The sequence below is a fragment of the Trachinotus anak genome, unplaced genomic scaffold (assembly GCF_046630095.1).
Source record: "Trachinotus anak isolate AG129_WGS33_773 ecotype Australia unplaced genomic scaffold, CSIRO_AGI_Tana_v1 ptg000003l, whole genome shotgun sequence".
Lineage (NCBI taxonomy): Eukaryota > Metazoa > Chordata > Actinopteri > Carangiformes > Carangidae > Trachinotus > Trachinotus anak.
The window spans coordinates 22,405,628-22,428,529 of NW_027273854.1; the positions used below are offsets into that span (position 1 = coordinate 22,405,628).

General features: G+C 42.1%; 2 protein-coding genes across 2 annotated transcripts; both read left to right on the top strand.

The window, feature by feature from the left end:
- Positions 1 to 671: 671 nt before the first annotated feature.
- On the top strand, positions 672 to 4,261 carry tmem205 (transmembrane protein 205). The gene is made up of 4 exons (XM_071474594.1): positions 672 to 791; positions 1,898 to 2,013; positions 2,100 to 2,263; positions 3,281 to 4,261. Exons 2-4 carry the CDS (start codon positions 1,914 to 1,916, stop codon positions 3,581 to 3,583), a joined length of 567 nt encoding a protein of 188 aa, XP_071330695.1. The 5' UTR covers positions 672 to 791; positions 1,898 to 1,913; the 3' UTR covers positions 3,584 to 4,261.
- A 3,544-nt stretch (positions 4,262 to 7,805) lies between these two features.
- Positions 7,806 to 22,641, top strand: rab3db (RAB3D, member RAS oncogene family, b). Its single transcript, XM_071474593.1, has 5 exons — positions 7,806 to 8,180; positions 12,585 to 12,821; positions 18,142 to 18,260; positions 18,837 to 18,961; positions 19,098 to 22,641. Exons 2-5 carry the CDS (start codon positions 12,585 to 12,587, stop codon positions 19,283 to 19,285), a joined length of 669 nt encoding a protein of 222 aa, XP_071330694.1. The 5' UTR covers positions 7,806 to 8,180; the 3' UTR covers positions 19,286 to 22,641.
- The last annotated feature ends 261 nt before the right edge of the window (positions 22,642 to 22,902 follow it).

Consider the following 22,902-nt stretch of genomic DNA (forward strand, 5'->3'; position numbering starts at 1 on the left):
ACCTTTGTGGCTCCAAGGAGCTTTTATGGGGTGATGGTGAATACTGAAATGTAATGTAAGAGTAGCACAAGAAGAGGCACAAAGGCAGGGGAAAACCAGATCCAAAGTTTCCTTATGTCTTGTGCCAAAGCATGAGCCAGGGTGGGTTTATAATTCAACTCTAAATTTGTAAGAGGAAGATGGAGTTGCTGATGAAGATACAAGCCTTTTTTCACCATAGACTGACTCTTTAGTTTAACCTCTAACCTCTGCTTCAGCCAATTAGAACACAGAGTTAAAACATTAACTTTAGAGGTATAAATGGGCTCAGGGCCACAGTGTATATAAGATACATCTTATAGTCCCAGGTACAGTCAGGGGCAGTGGGTCAGCACTGGTGAGACTTTATTGGACAAAAATATTAAAACTTTAATTAAAAAATAAATAAAGTGAACAAACAAAGCCAAAGAAAAAAATAGCATCTCAACTTCAAGCAGTTATTAAAATGGCAAGCTGTTGTTCATACACATGTGATAAAGAAGGAAATAACGGAGTTGGGTGTAAAGTAAAATCCAAGGAAGGCAATGAGACAGAAAACATCGATTAGAAATCGATGAATGGACGCAATGATAAAATATTATAATACATTCATTTTCGAGGAATATCATTGGTCCGACTTTGGCACAGGGGGCGTGGCTAGTGGACATCATAATATGACAGAGGAAGTGGCTCAGCTGAACCTTGGATCATACTTCAGACGTTATTCATTCGTATTTGGCTTCGCTAATAACTCACAGGAAAAGGAGAGCAGGGTGAGTGCAGCCTTTTCTAACCCTCTACTCAGTAAATGTACATGAAATGCAAAATGAAGTCAGCAACGCCGCCGAGCAAGAGACTTGTGTAACTGTCCCTTAGCTCAGAGGCTAAAGCTGGTTAGCTTGTCAAACTGTTACCTGCCTTAGACAGAGAGCAGGTTCACTGCTTCTCTCTCATCTATTCACCTTTATCACGACATTTTGATAAGTTGTTGCCTCTGGGGTGCTTTTATAGGTTATAATTGTCCGAGATGAAATGAGTGTAATGCCTTTTCTCTGCTCTGCCTCTGCACTCTTATCTCATCCTGGGGACTTTATCAGGTCTGCTGCACATGTGGAGCACCAGGCTCACATGATGCACAAGACCTTTATCTCTGAGGTCCTGTTTCCAACCCGAATGTTCCTCTTGGGGCTTGTGTAGACCCCAGACTCTCAGTCACAGCAACACCAACAAAAAACTTTGACTTTTGTGAGGGTTGCTTGTAAACATGGTTTAGAACTGTTGAGATCTGCTACAGAAAATGTCACATTGTTCTTGTTGGGCTGACAGAGAACCCTGCTGTAAAACATGGTTAAGTACAATGGATTTTCCTGTGCTCTATATCTGTGATTAGACTTGTCAGTATTGTTTACACAGCTCTGCCCCTTCCAAATCCCAAATAAGGTTATCTGTCCCACTGTTATTGGAGTTTTATAACAGTTTGTTTATGAGAGGACCAACCTCTCTGAGGTCAAATTAGGTAATGTCCTAGTGGAGAATAACTACACATTTCTTCTTCATCTGTGAATGACTTTTTTGCAAATAAAATGTAAATATATTTTTTCACCATAAACTATATGAACAACACTCACTTCTGTCACCTGTATCAAATGTGCAAACCCAGTTTTTTGCTAAAAGTATTGATTATCAATTCTACATATTGGGATTTAATCAGAGGAAAAGATAAACATTTCTAAAGGTAAAAAAGGGAGATTTTGCAGGTATTATTTTGACACATACAGCAGTCAGGTCTGTGGAACACCAAACAATAAGGTAGCCAATGTCAGCAGAACACAAGGGTTGATGCAGGCAAACTGTTTATATACTCTATGTCTGTGTGTAGTTTGCAGAGTGACAACATGGCAACAGAGGGAGAGCCGACAGACTTGATCAAAGTGCTACACCTCCTGGTGCTCTCTTTCTCCTGGGGAATGCAGGTCTGGGTCTCCTTCATTGCAGGTACAGTGGGCACAACGTACCGAACGCAGTCCTGTTTCAACTGATTTCTGATACCCTTTTATTGACCTTGGTGTTTGTGCCTGCAGGTTTTGCGTTGGTGTGGCAGGTAACTCTGCACACCTTCGGCCTGGTGCAGAGTAAACTCTTCCCTGTGTACTTCTACTGTCTGCTGGGTAGCAACTTTGTCAGTCTGGCTGTGTATGCTGTGTACCACCCCAGAGAGCTGCTGGACTGGCATGAAAGTGTGCAGGTCGAACATCACACCTGCACCTACACACACTGACAAAATTATACACACGTGTCTCAGAAACTAGTAGAACACTTAAGGTTTTATTTCTCCTTAGCTGAGGGAATTACTTGAGGGTGTTGTACAGAATCCCTTAAAAGGTTTCAGTAGTTAAGGGGAAAAGTTAAGTCATTTGCAGCAGTGAAAGAGATTTTACAGCTGTAGAATTTTGCTGTACCCATGGAGACCGTTTGTTTGCTGGCATAAGCCTCTGACACCTGTTACCACTTTTGGGAAGCTGCTGCTGTCTCGTCCTCCTGTTGTTTTGATGGGAACTTCACATTGTTCAGCAGACGGTCAGAGAGTTTGAACTCTGTGAGTGATCCAGCACACTGCTGATCTGTGAACATGAAACACATTGACTATACCTGACCGGAAAGATCATGTGACATAAAGCTGTAGAGTAATCATCAATAACAAAGGAGCTGGAAGAGCACAGCTGAGGAAAGTGGAGTGATCCAACTGTGGACAGACTCACAAATCATGAACTGACTGCTGGTCAAATGTGTAATGTAGAATCAGTTCCTCATCATTAAGGGAGTCCACTGGGTTCTCCCGCTCTTCTTAGGATTAGTTCATTTTCTTAATTTATCATCAAAAACTCAGCCATGTTGAGTTAACATAGAGTCAGAGGTACCTTTAGTTTTTTGCCTTAGTTTGGTCTCTAAGGTCTTCTGTCCAGCTTTTGTCTGGTTTAACTGACTTTAAGTGATTCCTTAAGTGTAAGATCAAGACATTAAAGTCAAGACTTTAAATACTTCAGTGAACATTTTAAGGAAACCTTAAGGAGAAGACTTAAGGGTGTTTTGTGCAACCATTTTTATTTTAAGGAAACCTTAACTCAGACTTTAAGGAATATCTTAATTTAAGGTGCTTTGTGAAACCGGACCCAGATCTCTATGTATTTTAATCACAATATTTAAAAGTAAATCATCATCTTGTTGCCTTCCAGTAAGGTACTTTATCTGTTTCATCTTGCAGATGGTTCTATACTTTGTGGCGCTGATCATGGCAGGTCTGAACGCCCAGTGGTTTGGCCCGGCGGCCACAGAGGTCATGTTCCAGATGAGGGAGGTGGAGAAGGAGCACGGTCTGGGGAACCAGATAGGCCTGGGCAGCCAGAAGGAGGCGTATGCCAAGCTCAAAGAGCAAGACCCCAAGTACAGAGCCTACAAGAGCACGTTCGGCCGCTACCACGGCTTGTCCAACCTGTGCAACCTGATAGGGTTCATCTGCACCACAGTTAATTTGATCTATACAGCTCTGAATCTGTCCACCATTTAGAAAAGAGAAGGCCTCAGGCTTCACTTTATGAAAAATCTCTCATCTATCTGTCTTGTTCTGCAGTCATCACAGTATTTCTTAAGATAAGGCTGAAATGATGTTTGGGGAGTCAAACAGTATGGATTCGAGTTAAATACGCCCACAAATAAACTTGTAAGTGACCTTATGTAAATTAATTATACATAATTTTGCATCACTGTCAGAGCCACTGGTGGAGCTGCAGCTGTCCCAAGTGTCCTTATGAGTGAGGAGGCCTTTGTTACCATTGAGTTCACTACTGCTGTTCGTTTAAATCTGTCAGTGAAGCACTTTTCCTGCTGTCAGTCATTATCTAATTAATGCTGTCTCACAAAATAGATTGTATTTTTGCATTTTTATATATCCTGTTAAATTTGACTTTATTGCTGATGATGTTACCCCCTGTAAACAACTACATTTCTAAGAAAAAAAAAACAGGAAAATTGAATCAGCAAACCTCAGGGGCTGCGAGCATCCCCAGCAGGGGGCGATGTTTGGACACAGGTGTTTTCAAGGAAAGTTTGTATCTGCATTGCTGAGCACAGTGTACCATATTGCATTACATTTGTTCGTTAAATGTTGTGTTTCCGCATATTGTAACACAAAAGTGTTTTAACTTTGTCAACAATGTTGAATTAACACAATGATTGTGAGATTTAACGCAGTGTGCTGGTTTATTCTTACACGTGCATCCACTGATATCTCTTTATATCTGGCACTAGGTGTCTTCCTGTTTTGTCGTCTCATGATCTTTATGCCCTAAAACCAAACACTTGTTTTATTGGATTGGTTTGGAAAGGAACTCACTGATGAGTGAACCCAGACCCAACAACAGCGCCTGGATTCGGAATAAGCAGGTTTTTAATTTAATTACCAGTGACGCACATCAGCTTTTGAGAGGAGCAGCCTTGAATGCAGAGAACAGTGCTTTGCTGGCAAGCTACAAGATGAAAGAGGCACTGTCCATATTATAGCTACTATGCCAGCACTAATGGATTATAATGGAGTCATTTCAATATAAAATGCAGGGACTAAAAGTAAAGGGATGAGGTTTTCCCAGTGCACGTCATGCTGGCCCTTTTTGAGATGTTAACTCCTCAGCCGTGATCGGTTTTTTGATTTTCTTTTTGATTTTCTATCTCATATAAATACAGTATGGTACGGACATGCACACACACACACTTTGATTTAGCTTGCTGACATTGTTGCCAGGTTGTCAGTTTGGAGAATGTACAAGGAAGTTCAAGTAAGAGACTGACTGACTTGAGGGAAAAGACAGACGACACATTTTGAATCTCTTGAGGAATGTGAGTCCTTTTGTTATCCTGTCAGGTTGCACGTTGCGGTGTCATCAGGAAATAATTCTTGTTTAAATAGAGAACGAGTTTATCTGCCCATCTCTTCACGGCATGGAAGAGAGATTCCAAGTGAAAGGTTCATATCCCTGATAAAGCTTGAGAAGTGACAGGACAGTTGGTGAGAATAAGTCAGTAAAAACCTCCAAAACAATCTGCATGTAGCAATGAGTCATTTGTTTGGACCTGCCAAGCAGAGACATGAAGATCATGAAGAAGAACCATGCTGTTTACAACTTCCTCAACTCTGTTCAAACTAAAACATGAGGAAGTAGGAAACACAAGGAAGCAACAGACAAGTTCCACGATCCTCCCTCATTCCTGACCCCCACAAGGAAATGAATATGTGTGTGTTTGTGTGTGAGAAAGAAAGTCACTGCAGCAAATACTCTCTAAATGTAGGCTGCTGCTAGCTCAGGGCCCATTATTTGGATCTGTAGCGATACTGCAGAGCAGCCCAGCAGTAATACAGTGTGTTCAATTATTTATGAGTCTGTGCTAGCGGCTTTATTCAATCATCTTTAATGTGGAAATGTAGACCTAATTTGCAACTGTCTGATCTCAGTGATGGATATGCACCTATGCAGCAGAAAAACACTGAGATCCTAATAGAATGTCGATTTATCAAAAGATTGGGCTGCACAGTTTGATACAAACATTAACCACACACACACACGCACCATGATCATTAACTGCTTTAGTTAATGATCATGAACCTCTCTGTTATGTACACCAGCAAAGCAAAACTATCAAAACTCATGATGATACCAAGAGGAAGCACTGAAGGTTTCCATAAACTCACTATGAGTCCCACTCCCTTTAAGAAACTGTAGAGGTATTTGAACATAATATCATAGGAGAGAAAATACTCATTATTGTCAGTACTGCAATTTTGTGGTTTAATTGATTGTGTTTTTGTGTGTTCGGCAGCTGACTTAAGTACTTAAAAGAACAGTTCAACATTATGTCTTGCCTTCTCCAAATATAATAACCTCAGCCTCCCAGTGCTTTAAAACTGTAGCACCCTGCCAGTAAGAGCTGTACAGGGGCTTCTGTGATCAACAAACCAACATTGGTGGTGACTTTAATCATACAAATCTAAAGACTGGCCTGAGCTCGGTGTGAAATTCTTAACTCAATCTAATTAGGATGCAAAATATGACAGTGATTTCTTTTACACACGGCAGATTCATATTTCTGTGTCCTGTGATCAGACTTAGTTCGCTACAAATTATGTTGTAAATATTTAAAACAATATATTGTTCATTTTGATAATTTATAATGACTAACTGCTTGATTTTCACCTTATTCAACTACAAAAATGATACAATTGAAATGAGCATTTGGTTTCAACCCAAATCCCTAACCTGTTTTTATATCTTTATATCTAGCTTATGTGTGGAAATGAGAATAAACCTGAAGAGAAAACTTGAATATAACATGGTACATACACAATGATGGAGGAATCCGCTTTGCCCCATACCCTCTCGCAGGTTAATCATGCCCTGCTGATAGGGAAATTGTAGGAATTACACCATACTGAAGAAGGGTGTGCTGTTGTTTTTAGTGATTTAATGAAAGCTTTGGACACAGTCAACCATTCTCTGCTAGTACAACAACTTTTTTGGGGGGGGGTTTAACAATGAAAGCTTTCTATGGTTTCAGAATTATCTTTCAGACAGGTAGCAGATAGGTAATATTCAATCCTCTTTTCTCCCCATTACAAAAAGAGTTCCTCAAGGTTCTGTCCTTGGACCAACCTTACTGTCCATTGTACAATTGTAACTTTCATCTATATGCAGATGACACAGTGCTGTGCTTGCTCAACAGATACAAGAAACATTGATAATGGTGGGTTTGACATTTGCTCTGCTAATAACACATAATAGAGTGTAATACTATGGATATCTAAGCATTTCTGTTGATGAAAAACTTTTAAAAACCTTTAAAGTCTACATTGAAATGTTGTTATCCAGACTGAGATTGAATTGGGTGTTCTTTTCAGAAACAAATCTTGTTTTTCTTTCTGTAGGAGAAATAGGATTGTTGGAGCAGTTTTCCTCTCTGTATTAGATTACTGGGATGTTATTTATGGGGCAGCAGCCAGTTCCACACTCAAGCCGTCAGATGCAGTATATCACTCTGCATTAAGATTCTTCACTGGAGATAGCTGTGGGACTCATCATTGTCAATTGTACCAAAAAACTCGACTGTCTGAGGAAGGACTAGCATTTATTCTTATTTATTTATAGAGCTATGTTGCAAAAGCTGCAGAGTTAGGAAGATCTGCTTTCTGTTTCTGTGCAACACACAGTTGGAAAACACTTTAACAACTCATTAATACAGCTGAGGCAATTCCAAGGTTGCTAATTGCTTTTTTTTTTATTGGCTCTATTTTTATTTATTTATTTATTTGTCTCTTTATCAATTTCTGTGGTTTCACTTTTTATCATTGTTACTTGTACCTTATTCTAATTGTTATATCCATGTATTCTTCTTTTATCCCTTTGCTATTTGAATTTAGTTGTGTATTAATTGTATGCCTGTACCTTGGCACCATTAAAAATGAGGGTCCTCAGTGTGTCCCCATGGGTTTTAAATTAATTTAAATAATTATATTTTTTATTTTAATTAATATATTATAAAGTCCCTACAGAGGGTGAGCAGGGGAAAAACAGGTCAGTGGAGGTGTGAATATTGGAAAAATAAATGTGAGCATTATAAACTAGTTAATATGGGACACACATTAAGACTATATTAAAAAAAAGTACTGAGTTGTTTCTCTAGGGTGTGTGTGTGTGTGTGTGTGTGTGTGTGTTGGTGTGGTGCCCGCGCACTCACATGCACACGCACCGTGGCCGGCCCTCTCTCCCCGGGGCTGTGTAAGTGTGACGGCCTCCCCTCGCAGGTTTCCGTGGCTGACTCAGTGCCCGCAGTAACTCAGCCACAGAGGGAGCTCCTCCACACCGCCAGCCCTGCACACGCAAGCCAAGATCCGGGAGCCGCTCCAGTCCGCGGCCGCCGAGACGGGGAGAAAAGTAGCCTGTTGAGGAAGCAAAGCCCGTCGGCTGCTGCTGCTGCTGCTGCCGCTGCTGCTGCTGGAGCAGGAAGGGACACTTCAGGTGCACTTTGTTCGCACAGTTTCACAGGCATCTTGTTGTCGGACGGAGGATATCAGAGTCGGAAGGGAACCGAGTGGGACGTTTGCTTTCTTCCGCAAGAAGGTGAGTTGGTTGAAGTTTCAGGCCGGCGGTCTTCCCCCCCGCCTCACACTTTCTTCATGCTAATGGGCACCTTCACTCCGAGAGTTACATGTCTCCCTCTCATGAAACAGGTTTACCCCCCCCCCGGAGCGTTTGCTAATGCTTGGGTCTTGCCAGAGTTTTGCTCCTGTTCGACACTCTATTATTGTGGTTGGCATATTATATCAGTCTTTTTCCAACATAGAAATAAAACCGAGTTAATGTCAGTGTTTGAGTCTCAGTCCTTCTAATGAGAGAACAGATGTGACAGCTGCCAACTAATCAATGGTGGTCATTTCCTGTGGGTCAGGCAGCCCTGCCGGCTCCTGGCTCAGCAAACAGAGCCAGCTGGGGGACCTGGCTGCACCATCATCAGGCCCTGTTCTCCATAGTCGCCTGTATTTGTTTTACTGGAGATAATGCAGCTCCAGTGTGCCATAAAGGAGCTCCCAGCCTCGGCCACGCCGTGGCTCAGTAGAGGGCTGTCCTCTCTGTCCTGGCCTGATATCATGGCAGGTGCTGATGTGGGACCCATTATCAGAGTCATCACAGATGCTCAGTGCGATCTGGCCGGGCTGCTTTGTTTGTTAGATTGAGATGTTTGAATGGGATGCTGTTCGGCTGTAGTGTTCCCAAACATTGTTTTTTTCCCCCCAGCTTTATAAGTGCAGTCAGTTGTATTGCTTTGAATAGATCGTGTGTCCTTTCAGGAATTTACATAGGCCTGCTCACAGGGAAGTTGACACCACAGAATTAAGCAACACAGCACAGTAACAAAAAAACACTATGTACATCTTGTAACTTATACGACATGTTAAAAGAAAGGGGAAGATATTAGTGTTTAACAAAAGGTCTTCTGACTGAATGAGTCTGCTTCGCCTGCAGACATCCTGAGCTGCACAGTAAACATGGAGGACATGTGACTGGGTTTATCTCAGGCTTAGAGCTGAGCTGATGAGAAAGTTGGAGTAAAAAACGAATATAAATTTAGTGTGGGTGGGTCCACGCTATGGGATCTATAAGCACACCTTACAAGGCACAGGCGTCATGTGATGTTGGATTTCACAGCCAGTGTTCTGAGAGATTAGAGAGCTGCGGCTTGAACTCGGGTCTTTATGTAACACCCAGAGAACAGTTTCCTGTGAAAAGGGATTGTGACCATAGGGAATGTACCTAGGCTTCAGATTCAGCAGTGACGTAAAGTTGTGAAAGAGTGTTGTGTTATTTTCCCACTGTCAGAAAACTGCAGTTTCATTCTGACACCGACCATCACACAAGGCTGCACAGGCCGGTGTGTGCAGAAAGTCTGTTTCATGCTACACTGGACTGGGACTTACATGTGTGTTACTGCAGTGATAGAGGCTTTCACTAAGTCTCAGAATGTTTTCATCAGACAGCAGCACATATATTTTTGCACATATGAAATAAGTGATGAGCAGTGTTCATGTCCTTACTCATGAAGTCGTGTAGCATTAGCTCCAGAAGTAGTTTTTAAGTAGAAACACTGTTGTATACAAAACCAAGATATCAGTGTACAAATGAGGAGTAAACGTGTAGGCCTATACATAGTAAGTGATTTAGTCAGGCTTCTGTAATTTCTCAGTAATGATCCTCCTCTCCTCTCCTCTCCTCTCCTCTCCTCTCCTCTCCTCTCCTCTCCTGTCCTCTCCTCTCCTGTCCTCTCCTCTCCTCTCCTGTCCTCTCCTCTCCTCTCCTCTCCTCTCCTCTCCTGCCCTGTCCTCTCCTCTCCTCTCCTCTCCTCTCCCCTCCTCTCCCCTCCCCTCCTCTCCTCTCCTCTCCTCTCCTCTCCTCTCCTCTCCTCTCCTCTCCTCTCCTCTCCTCTCCCCTCCTCTCCTCTCCTCTCCTCTCCTCTCCTCTCTGGTAGTAGTGTGATAGATATCTCTATCCTGCTCTGGAGACCTCCATCTGGCCAGTTAAAAGCTGAGTGAACTGACTGCTTTGACCACTAATGGGTCTTGTAGGCAGCTGAGTCCTAGTCCCGTCTCTACGGAGATGAGTCTCACCAGAGGGAGGCAGGGCTGAGCTGATTGATCAGATGTGTATTTATGTATATGTGTGTGTGTGTGTGTGTGTTTAGAGGAAAAGCTCTCTGCTCTCCTTTTCACACCCAGAGCTGTGCGGCTGCTCTCCCTCCCCCCACTGCTTGGATGACTGACACTAAAAGGCTTTAATGGCAGGTAATCTCATACCTGCCCCCAGGAGAGGTTACACTGACATGAATGGTTATAATGAAGCAGGAAGGCACAGCTTCCCATAATTTAAAAGCATGAGTATTATCTATGCTGAACTTCATCTCAGTGTTATCTTTTTTATTTTGATTAAAAACCTTTTAATAGAGTCATAACAGGATTTTCTGCTGACCACAGATGGATTTCACTACTACACAGGCTTTGATTCTGTTCTTATGTAATATTATAATTTGCTGAGTTTGGTTGATTCTTGTGCTGAAATGATAAGTTGATTAATTAATGAACACAATATTACAGCCTTGTGGCCTAAGGGAAAGGGCGCCACAACTTCTGGTCAGACAGCTTTGTTTCTTGTCTGCCATCTTTCTCTTCCCTTCATTTTTTGTCATCCTGCTCCTGTTACTGTCAAATTAAAGAAAATATTCAACTTTAAAGCTGCTATAATCAATATTTCTATATCAACATTGGATCATTTGACTACCTGTATGTGAAAGCAGTGGCTCACAGTGACAAACATACAGGGAAATATTACTCACTTTGCACTTATCCTCAGCTCTAAGGACCTTTATAGAGTTAAACAGCTCATTGTTTTAGTTTTACAGAGTTTTGGTTTACTACACTGCTTTCGACTGCATTGTTTTCAGCTGTGGCATGAAGCTGTTTTCAGCAGGAAATCTCTGTTAAACCACTACACACTACCTTCCCAGCACCAAACCACAGAATCACCATGTTAATGACCAGCTGGTGAACACAGTGCAGCATTTAGCAGCCAAACTAAAGCAGAGCCCAAAGGAGAGTGAATATTAGACTTAGATTCATCAGGTGGACAGAAACACGTCTGTAAACGAATCCTAAAGTTTCTCTGTACCTGCTGGATGTGTGAGTATGGAAATGTTCACCAGATCAACCTAAACCGTGATAATTATGTCAGGGTCGTGTTCACAGCTTGTTTCAGCTGCCGTTAAGGTGTCAAACAATCAGTTAATGTAGGTTCAAAGAGAATGAATTGACAACTGTTCTTGAAAAGCTTTTAAGAACATTTTCAAGCAAACTACCAAATATTTGCTTGTTCCAGTTTCTTCAGTTTGAGATTTGCTGCTTCTTAGTTTGAGATTATTGTGAACAGAATATTTGTATTTTTACAACAGTTGGTCAGATACATCAGGACATCTGACATCACTTTGGGCTCTTGCAAATGTGATGAAATTTTTTTTGTGCTCTTTTTGTGATGTTATTAAAGCAGGGAGAACACTGTTGTTTGCTTGAATGTACTGTAAAATTGTGTAAAGTGCACATTAAAGGCCAAATGTTTCCAGCTGTAAAACTATGGGAAATGAAAAACAACTAAAACATGATACATCTATAGAATAATAAAAAACCTGCACCACTTCCAAGGGCATCGTCAGAATGTATATTTTGAAAAATCTATACTGTTCCATACATCCACTGTGATATAGCCCGAGTCAACTCACCATCCTGAGTCATGCAGTCCCATAAACTGCAGCAGATCCACACAGACTGTAACTGTTCATGTCACAGTTTTACGTGACTGTAGTAACTCGAGGCTGCTAATATAGCCAGCTGTCACCTATATTACCTTTTAACTCTAAATAACTTTTTTTATGTACGTTGTAATAACTCGATTTCCAGATAGTAGACATCTTACACATCACGCAGCCCTGACTGTCTACACATTGCATTTAGTACAGATGTGCATTTACTGGGAAAAGGCACAAATGTAAAGATTGATCTCTGGATTTTTAGATTCGATATTGGACCATTCAAATAAAAACTGAAGGTAATCAAAAACTATTGTTTTTTGTACTCAACCCTATAAATGATGAACAGTTCACCTTTGACCTTAGAATCAGAACTTGTGACAAAAGGTCTACCCACTAGCTTTGCTGGAGTTTTCAACTCTTCATCATGGAGGGAGGCTGCAGTAAACCGATATCACCTCCATGACACTCGGCACTGAGCTTATGTGATGATGCTGACATTAGACAAAGACGGACAGTTTAAAGCTTCAAGCAATTATCTTGTCAAATGTGAGATTAAACGAAAAATAAAGATGATTCTCAGCTGATTCTAGCCAGTGACAACCATGTTTAGAGACCGACTGAACTTCACAATATCTTATTTTTGAGCTTCATTTCTTCTTCTTGTCCCTCTCCAGATGGCATCAAATGACTCGCGGCTCCAGCAGCAGCCCTCTCAGAAGGATGCGGCCGACCAGAACTTTGACTACATGTTCAAACTGCTGATCATCGGCAACAGCAGCGTGGGAAAAACCTCCTTCCTGTTCCGCTACGCAGACGACTCCTTCACCTCTGCCTTCGTCAGCACCGTGGGCATCGACTTCAAGGTCAAGACTGTCTTCCGCAATGACAAGAGGATTAAGTTGCAGATCTGGGTGAGTGATCTGTGGTATCACACTGCAGCACCACACTGCCTTTCGTTAGAAGCAAACATAAAGCGCTAACAACTGTTTTTTTTTTTTCTTGTTTTTTTTTTTTTACTGCCAAACTACAACCACAGCTTTTAATGCTTATTTATTGCCTCTGTCTAAATCTACAACTTGATGTGAATTCTAATGAGGTGGTGTTAAGGAAAGTGGACGCTCCAGACAATTCAAGATTGCTTCAGCAATAAAAGAGAAACAGGGAGGTGGGAGGTGGAGAGGAGGAAAGTAAGCCCATGTGGAATGTGCGTTGGCACCAGGACATCCCTTTCAGTCAACGTCATGTCTGGTGCAAGGCTCAACAGAAGACCTTCAAAGACAAAGTTTGTGTGGGACTGTGGGTTTGGCCATTGTGCAAGTTCAGCCTGTGAATTGTGCAAGTGTAAAAAGCATGACTTCCTCATGGTTTCATTTGCCCCCATGGTATCTACCTAGTGTTCACATAAATGTAAAAAGGAGGTTTTATTTGATGTGACAATGCCCAGCTTGAGGTCATTGTTTTTCAGGGATGTTTTATTTCACTTGATGAGCTGTCTTCCTGGGTGAGAGGTGAAACCTTTTATTCTCCGATTTCTGATGTTTGTGAGAGGCATTTCTCGTGGCCCTTTTCTTGCACTGAGCATGATGGAGACATCTCCACAAAATTTGAAGGCTGCTTATGCTGTGTTGATATTCTTTGCATAGAGACAATGATAAACTGTCTTACATCAGATTTTCATTATCTGATGAAATAGTCACTCTCTCACTTTTAGCTCTGTGTTTGGTCTCTACTAACACCTGAGGGAAATATCAGGCTCTTTTAGCTGCTAATTGTCCACTGTGTTTACCAGTTAGTAGTTAATTGTGTCTGTCTGCTGCTTGGTGCTGAGCAGGTAGTGCGCAGTGGGTTTTTAGAGGCTTTCTGCTAAAAACAAAAACCTCCTGATGAGAGCAGCAAGTGTGAACCACAACAGTAACACCTGTAGGATGGAAAAACCCAAACAATGAGCTGAAAGATGTTAAAATGCTCTGCAGAGCTGAGGGGAACTGCTCAGGTGATAATTCTCTGTGGGTTTGTCACTACAAGCGACCACTTTCACACACAAGTAATCATATGAGCCATAATATTATTATTAATAATAATAATTTGCTTATGCTTGTAATTCCCATTCAGTTTTTAAGTTTTTAGTGAAAATGAATTTCCACATAATAAGATCTGAGCTGTCACTTTTAAACAGATATTCTGATGTGACCCAGAATTCACCATTCTGCTTGTAAATAGACCTTGAGTTGTTTTCAAACTTTTATTTCCAGGGTCAAGAAGGAACTTTCATCTACTCTGATAAATTGTGAGGCCATACAGTAATCATAGTTAGCAGGGTGCTGTGACAGTATAGTTAGAGAGTTGTAGAGTCAAACAACAGTAGCCTGTAGTTGGTTTAGCTCACACTGTTTCTTTATTGTTACCTTCAGGTGTTGATTTAGTTATTTTACTATTAGCTTTTTCTGTGTGTTTCAGTTGGAGTTGATGCTCCGCGTGAGATCACTCTTCCTCTTTGCTAATTCAGTTTTTCAGTGGTTATAATCGTTCTAATTTGTCATTGCCACATTGCACGTTTGTGGCTTTTTTTGACCGACGTTGCAGCAAGCCATGCATTATTTACTGTAACTCACAACAACTAAGTACAGCAAATGCTAATTAGCAGTAAGAGTTTTAACAATCACCATTTAAAGTGGAATTAATAATTACGGGATTATCTCATCTTGGGCTAAGAAACTTTCATAAAGCCTGCTGTAGAAATCAAGGACATCACTTAAAAAGATACTGTCCAACCAAAAAACATGGTGGAGATGAATTATGGAAAATCAAGGATTCACCGTTTTTGAGTTTTAGCCAAACTAGGCCAAAATCATGATATCTCAGCTTGTGAACCAAAAACCACCTCAATATAGTTTTACATCTCCTCTCTCAGGCTTCTCTCTGGAGCTCCAACAAGAACAGGACATTCTGTTAATGAATGACACATAAGCTTAGTAAAACTCAGTGCTGAAATGAGCCCAACAGACTGACAATGATGGCTGTGCAATGATATATTGGCTTACTGTCATACAACGGTTGTGCTGCATTTGATACTTTTACAGTCTTATTATAGCACCTACACCTGCTTTATAATAAAAAAAGACATGGAAATCTCCCTTTGTACAATATAGGACCTTTAATACCAAAGCTTTACAGAAGTGTAGTACTAAATTCCTGCTTGACTCCTGTAAAGAAATAAATTTTTTTGGGAGTTATGCTCATTTTCTTTCTTGCAGAGTGTTAGGTGAGAAGATTGGTACCACTCCCATATCTGCAGGGAACATATTAGGTTACCAGCAGCAGCTGTTTAGCTTGGCTTAAAGACTGCGGAGGAAACAGTTTGCTCGTAACTGGTAGATCGATCCAGATCAATACCTCTGCCAGTCTCAATAAAAATTGACCTCAGGTATTCATTGCAGAGCTACTAAAAGGTGTAGCCCTAATTTTGCTCCACCACCTGCACTCTCCTCACAGCGCTCTACAAATCCTATTGATACATATCATTAAGGCTGATCAAACAGATGATTCATTTGAACCAACATCGTGTGAGCCACTGTACGAAACACAAATGGTGACGGAGATGAATCAGCAGCAGAGGAGCCCACGCCAAAGCACACACTCACCTACCTGACCAAACATGTGTCTCAGCAACATGTCATTCAATGTTAGTGGTGTGTGATACTCTCACAGCTGAGGAGGAAGAGTGTGTGTGTGTGTGTGTGTGTGTGTGTGTGTGTGTGTGTGTGTGTGTGTGTGTGTGTGTGTGTGTGTGTGCGTGTGCATGTGCGTGCGCGCGCGTGTGTGTGTGCGTGCCTGCTCTTGACTCTACTACTGACAGTGCTGTTGGATGACAAAGAGACCTGGTATTTCCTTAGGTCAGGAAGCAGAGGAAGTTCCCTATCAGCATCTGACAGAGACGTAATGAAGACATACTGCAGTGCTACTGTAGCAGTGTATTTAAAGGGCGTGAGAGCAGCGGGCATGTCCTCCCTTATGTGGCGTTAATGATCAACTCTGTGAAATTTCCTGGCTGTTAAATTCATGGTATCTCCCATCTGTAAGAGATTTGACCCGGTCCTTAGACAAAGAGTATTGTTGATGATCCCGTGCCAGCTGCTAGCCTCCCTTTGTGTATCATGGAAACAGGCTAGCCTGATAACACACCACATGGCCCTTACACTGTGAACACACAGGGCTCAAGCATATGCACAATGTGTTCACACTATGTACACGTATTGTTTACCTCCCTCCCCTTTTGTGTCATGGAAATATGTTCTGATCAAACACACACCTTTCGCACACTTAGCATAGACACATGCGCACATATGTTGTGTATGGTAGTTCAGGGGAGTGATATCCTGTGTGTGTGTGTGTGTGTGTGTGTGTGTGTGTGTGTTCCCCTGCTTTGTGTTGGCAGTTCGGTTAAACACAGGCGATGCATGTTTAAAGACCAGGGTCCCAGTGACGTCAGAGTCTCTGACTATACAGAGGCCTGATTTAAACCCCTCCCTGTCTATCACCATACACACATACACACACGAGGGAGCAGCTTTTGTTTACGGGCTGGGGTTGATTATAGCAGCCCTGGAGACAGACTATTTGGTTAGACGTCCCATTACGCTGCCAAATATTTGATCATCCCTGCATGGATGAGATAAAGATGGACCTGGAATATTTCACACTTTATTTAAACAGACGCAACCCTGACGGAAAGCAGATTGTGACTGTGGCATTGGGAAGAATAAAAGAATATACGAAGGGTGAGCAATTCCTCTGTCTGCTGTGTGTGATAGAAGGAGCTCTGCAGCACTCTGCCCTCTGTCTTGTCCATTTTGTAAAGTGAGACGGATCGTTTAGGCCGACCACCCAGGGCAGTCCAGGCTGTAATGGAACATTCATAACCTTCAATGGCCTCTGGTTACCTGGACAACCCACTCCTCCTCCTCCTCCTCCTCTTCACTGTGAGGAAAACATCAGACACACACAGAAACACACACACACAGGCCCATGATGCAAATGAGGGACTCAGACCACCTGTTCGATCTTTCTGCTTGGAGCATCCACATGAACTATCTTGAGCCGCTGACTGTGACATCACACACAGCCTCCATGTAATTAGAAGATGCTTCAGATAAACAGGTCACTCACTGTGGTGGTGGTGGTGGTGGTGGGGGATGGGGGTGGGGGGTGGGGGTAGCAACGCCTCCTCCTGCATTTCTGTTATCTGCGTGTTCCTTCTCGCCGCCTGGTGACCGATGCAAACAGAAGTTCTGCTTGATGAGAAATGATTGTGGCAGCAGCTCAGATCTAAATGTCATCTTCTGGTGGACGGTGTGGAGTGGAGCGAGCGGCATTTTGATGCGGTAATGAAGCAAAGTGCTTTGGAGGGAGAGAGTGCAAACATATATCCACCTCTCCTTTTACAGTATCCAATACCCTGGATCCATATCTGTCTTTTTTACTTTTTTACCTCCTACAAATTAAAACAGATGTAAAACTGTCTTGAAGTTCATTTGTAAATACCTTTGATAACCAAAATAAGTCATTACAAGGTTCTCATCATGAATAGTGTTATCTCCACACAGCAGGACTTACATGTTTTTCTATAGAGGCCAGGAGGAAGAGTCGCTCCACTATAGATAGATACATAGATAGATGTACTTTATTCATCCCCAAAGGGAAATTACAGTGTTCCAGCAGCCACACACATACACATGTACATAGGCTCCACAAGAGAAAGCCTGAGGTAGGAAAAACGAGACATACATGGTATCAAAGTGTGACTTGTCTGATTGTCCAATCTAACTAATTTGAAAAAAAACAAAAAACAAATAATTATTAATAAAAAACCCACACATTGACTCCGCTGTAACACCTGAACACTGCGCTGAGTGTGTGAAGACCAGACAACTGTGTACACCTAAGTGCAGTCTGAAATGCTGTGAAATGATGTTTCTGAATTAGACAGTGGTATTGGAGTTGCTCTGTCACTCTAATAGCTAAATGATGGACTTACCCCTCACATTCTGTGTCGCAGCAAAAGGCCATAGTTTGAACAATATTGCCCCCTTGTGGTTTCAAATGATATTATAAATGAATGAATCAGTTGTCAGTGCTTGTTTTACAGACCTTGACAACTGTAAAGTGTATGACATATAGTCGAGAAATATATTGTGTGTGTGTGTGTGTGTGTATGTGTGTGTGTAAATGCAGGATACAGCAGGGCAAGAGCGCTACCGTACCATCACCACAGCCTACTACAGAGGAGCCATGGGCTTCCTGCTCATGTATGACATCACTAACCAGGACTCCTTCAACGCAGTGCAGGACTGGTGAGTTGGGCCAGTTTAAACAGTCTGGTCTGTCCATGTCAACAGCAGCAGGTTGTGCTTGCTGCCCCGCTGTGATGTTCAGTTAGATTATCTCAGAGTGAACGTCCCCACCATGTGGTCAGTCATGTTAACTCAACACTACACCGCTGAGCATTTCCTTTAAAATGCTGCCATAAATATTGATGTCTTACTGATTTTATGCTTCCTATGTAATCCATTTTGAACTTATTGAATTATTATTATTATTTTTATTTTTTTTTCACCAACTTCTCATGGATTTCGACCCACACTTCACCACATGTGCAACGTAACATGATCAGGACCTGAAATATTTTCATTAGCTTGATGATGTTCGGTACTATTTTCCTGTAACAGGTTGTCAGATCCAGGTGTTGTGTGGTTGCAACCAAAAGTAGATAAGATTTTCACTGAGAGATCCTGCTGAATTTGTTGGCTTTTTCTCATTAGTTAGTGCTGAACACCCATTAGTTAATCTTTACCTGCTGATTATACAAGAAAATATCTGATTATTGCTTTTCATAATGTAGACCACACAACTGTGTGTCTGTCCTGTAGGGCGACGCAGATCAAGACATACTCATGGGACAACGCTCAGGTGATCCTCGTGGGTAACAAGTGCGACCTGGAGGACGACAGGCTTGTACCCACAGAGGACGGCCAGCGACTGGCAGAGGAGCTCGGTACAAACTGTCTCTCAGTATTATTTGTTGTTTTTATTGTGTCCATGTACATTTTAACAGCATTTAACATCTATTTGTTCATAGTAAGCAAAAGGAAATCACATTAAACCACTTTGGTGCCCTTGCTCGCCCTCAGGCTTCCAGTTCTTCGAGGCCAGTGCGAAGGACAACATCAATGTGAAGCAGGTGTTTGAGCGTCTGGTGGACGTCATCTGTGACAAGATGAACGAGAGCATGGAGGGAGACGTCAACCTCGTAGCCAACCACAGGAACCAGGGCCTTAAAGACTCGCCATCAGAGAACCAGGGGAGCTGTGCTTGCTAAACCATCTGTCTTCTTACCACACACAGTTCTCTCTCTCTCTCACACACACACACACACACACTGATACTCCTACATGAAGATCAACTCCTTCTCTGTGCCTCAACCATGGAAAGTGCCGCACCTCCTACTTTCGCTTCACTCCAGCCACGCCCACCTCTGCTTTGCCCGCACATCGCATCACAAACCAAAGGACAGCCATCTGAGATAATCGTCACCGGTGCTGTCAGACCCTCTCTGCTCCCCACGCCTGGCCTGCTGTCTTTTCCCTCACAGGGGCCCAATCTGCCTCTGTCTGTCTCTGTGGTCTCGACCCCTCAGGTCTGTAGTGAGCTGATAGTCCAACAAAACCTGCCCCGTGCTCTGTCCACTCCCCGAATCAACCGCCTTGACCAGTCAGCATTAGTAATGTACTATATTTCAAACATTTGTTCAGTACCTTTAATTTCCTGAGTCAGATATTTGTGCAGATCGCCAGAAGCTAGTGGTGCCAAACACGATGGAGTCACAAATGTTGTGTGAGGATTTCTGTACGTTTGGCATTCACTCATTGTTTAGTTTGAGATTAATACGGAGCCTGTGCTCAAGTTTCACTTTACATTCAGCTTAACTCTTTACAATGATGACGGGATTTATTACCTGAACTGAAATATATGTTTGCCCTGAAAGATCAACGCACTGCACCCATGCAAACAGACATAACACAAAGAAATTCAGAAAACAGCTTCATCAATTTGACAACCAATGTGCTGCAAATACTCACAACACAGCGGAAACGTTTCCATGGCGCACGAAAAAGTGATGAACCCAGCTGGGACACACTTGCATGTTAGTATTATGATCAGTGTATTAAAATGCTTCCGTGCACATTTGTTGTTCAATGCTTTTAGCTTCAAAAGTCACAAAGCATTGAACAAGTGGATCCCAGTCAGGTTTTGTTGATTTGCATGTGTTCTGAAGTTGCAGTGCATTGAGCTCTCAGGACCACCACAGAAAAAAGTCATGTTTCTGCACCCGAAGGCCTTATTTTTTTTATTTTTTGTGTCAAATTTCGGAGACATATCTTGGACAATTTGTGCTGATGACTGATTTAAGGAGAGAAGCACGAATCATTTTTGTCCAGACTCTTGAAATGATCTACTGTATGTTCAGACCAAAGTCACACTGAGCTTTGCAAGTCTCAAAGGGCAAGTTTGACATTTTAAGAAAAAATGCTTCTTCACTTTATTGCCAGGAATTAGATGAGCGGTTTAATACCCATCTCATGTCTGTACATTAAATGTGAAGCTATAGCCAGCAGCTGGTGAGCTTAGCTTAGCACAAAGACTTTTTTTTTGTTGTATGGATAAACAAACTAGACATTAAGTTAAGATTTTGTTAGCTTGTTCCCAGTCTTTGTGCTAAGCTAAGCTAACAGCCCGCCTGCTGATGCTTCATATTTACCATACTGACAGCTCACTCTGCCTATCTAACTCTTAGCCTGTTTCCCAACCCGTTGAACTATTTCCTTAAAATAAATCAGATTCATTAAATGTTGAACATACAATCAGAGTTCACTTTAATATGGACGTGTCAGTGCAGCACAGCCACATTAAATTCAGGTGTGAGAACATGTATGCCCTCATGTTATTAGATTCTGAATATGCATCCCGGCATCCATCACTTATTATGAAATCATATGACGATAATCATCAATATCAAGATGATAAAGGAAGCCAACATTATGTCATCTTGTATTTTGAATCTTAAAGCCAGTGCTGTGCTGCTCTTTGCTTCCTCTTCTCGTGCACTAACCAAAACTAGCACAGCCGATGGTCGACTGTAAATGTGCTCTGTCCTCTCCTCAGTGTACGTGTGCCTGCGTGAGGAAGTCGTTTAACACTGGTGACACTTGTATTTGTCACATGACCTGCCTCGTGGCAAGTCCTCACTCCCCACTTTGTGCCACTTTGTCTTTCTTTAACGCCTTCTCTCGCCATTACACACACACACATGCACACACGCACACAGACACAGACACACATACTGTTCCTCTAACAGCAGCATGGCAAAACAGTTGGCATGGCAAAAATAAAAGCAAAAAAACTATGCTTTATAACTTTAATAAGTATTTACAAAGTAGTGAATTGTCTTTTTTTTGGTTGTTACTGACATAAAAACTGTTTTGTGCAAATGCAGCTCAGTGTGTGTGTGTATACTCAGAAAGGGAAGAACACTGATCTCTGATAGGTTTACATCTCAACTGTGCTGTTGCCGCTGTCGGGAAAAGTAAGGTGCTGGTGCAGAGTGTTAGTTAGAGGATCCTGTGTCACTTTAAATCCCTTTACTGTAAAAGCTGTCATTGTTTCACTGAAGTGAATAAAATCATGTTTTACATGCGTTCCACGGCACATTCTCCACCTGCTGAACTGTGCAGTTCATAGCTTTTGTTTTCCCTTTGTACCATTTTTGACATTTCAGTATTGAACCGGCTGAAAACTGTGTCCTGATTGATGAAATTGAAATTTGAAGTGTCTTTGGATTGCACCACAAAAGAACTTACAAAAGGACCGTTGATTTGTTTTGTCTGTTTATATTCATTTACATGCAGCGCTATTCCATGTGCTGACTACTGACTGTCAGTTAGTATCAACTACAACACCGTGATAGCAGCCTCACGTTGCCATGCCAAAGCTCAGCGTCGCTCCGAGTTGAAGGAGGTCGTTGGGTCACAACTGGTGGTCAGTCCACTCCCTGCTATTGTGTAAGCCTGTGGTCAGTTATCTCTCCTGTCAGCATGTGCTGCTGAAGAGTGAATACTTTCACAGAGAGCTGGTGTTATCGTCTCATCTGCACCACAGTGAGCTTTGATGCAGGGGTTTAATATACAGAGGCCGTGAACACAGTCACTGACTCACAACACTACGTTTGCGTTACAACATTTGTGTAAAAGCACTGGGCGGTTTTGCCATCTGTTTAACTGGCAGCGCATCAGAGAGCGTCCAGTATCTGACAGTTTCACTGGCGGCTGCTGCTTGTCTACACAGTGAATGTGCTGCAGTTGTACCTGGCACTACTGTGCTAATCTGCTGTATCAACGACCTACTGACCCTGATGCTGTTGTACAAATAGGTTTGTAGCATCCAGAGCTGTTATTCTTCTGGTGTCTCTTCTTTCTGTCTTATGGTCTCTTTGTTTCCATGTGTTGCATTCCTGATAGGTAGCTTTCTAAACGAGGGGAGATCAGATCATTTGATCCCTTCATTTTAAGTTCTGAATGTGCTGGATGGAAGCTTTGTGAAAAAGTGCATCTGATATACAAGAAAAAAATGAACATGTTGAAATGTGTATATGAAAATAAAGAATATATTCATTACAAATTAGTTTTCAGTTCCTTTTAAAAACCAGTTACTCGGGGTCATATGGTACAACATGCAGCATCTGAAGTGTAATTTATGACCATGCATCCTACCTCCTGACCTCAAAACATCAGGTCAAGGCTTTTTTCATGTTTTATCTGAAGGACCAGAGAAACCACACTCTGCCATTGTCCTCCGCAACAATGCAGGTTTCCTCATCCTTCTCTTCCTGTTACCACAGTCTGAAAGAAGCTACCTTCCCTGCAGCAGGGCCTCTGCACA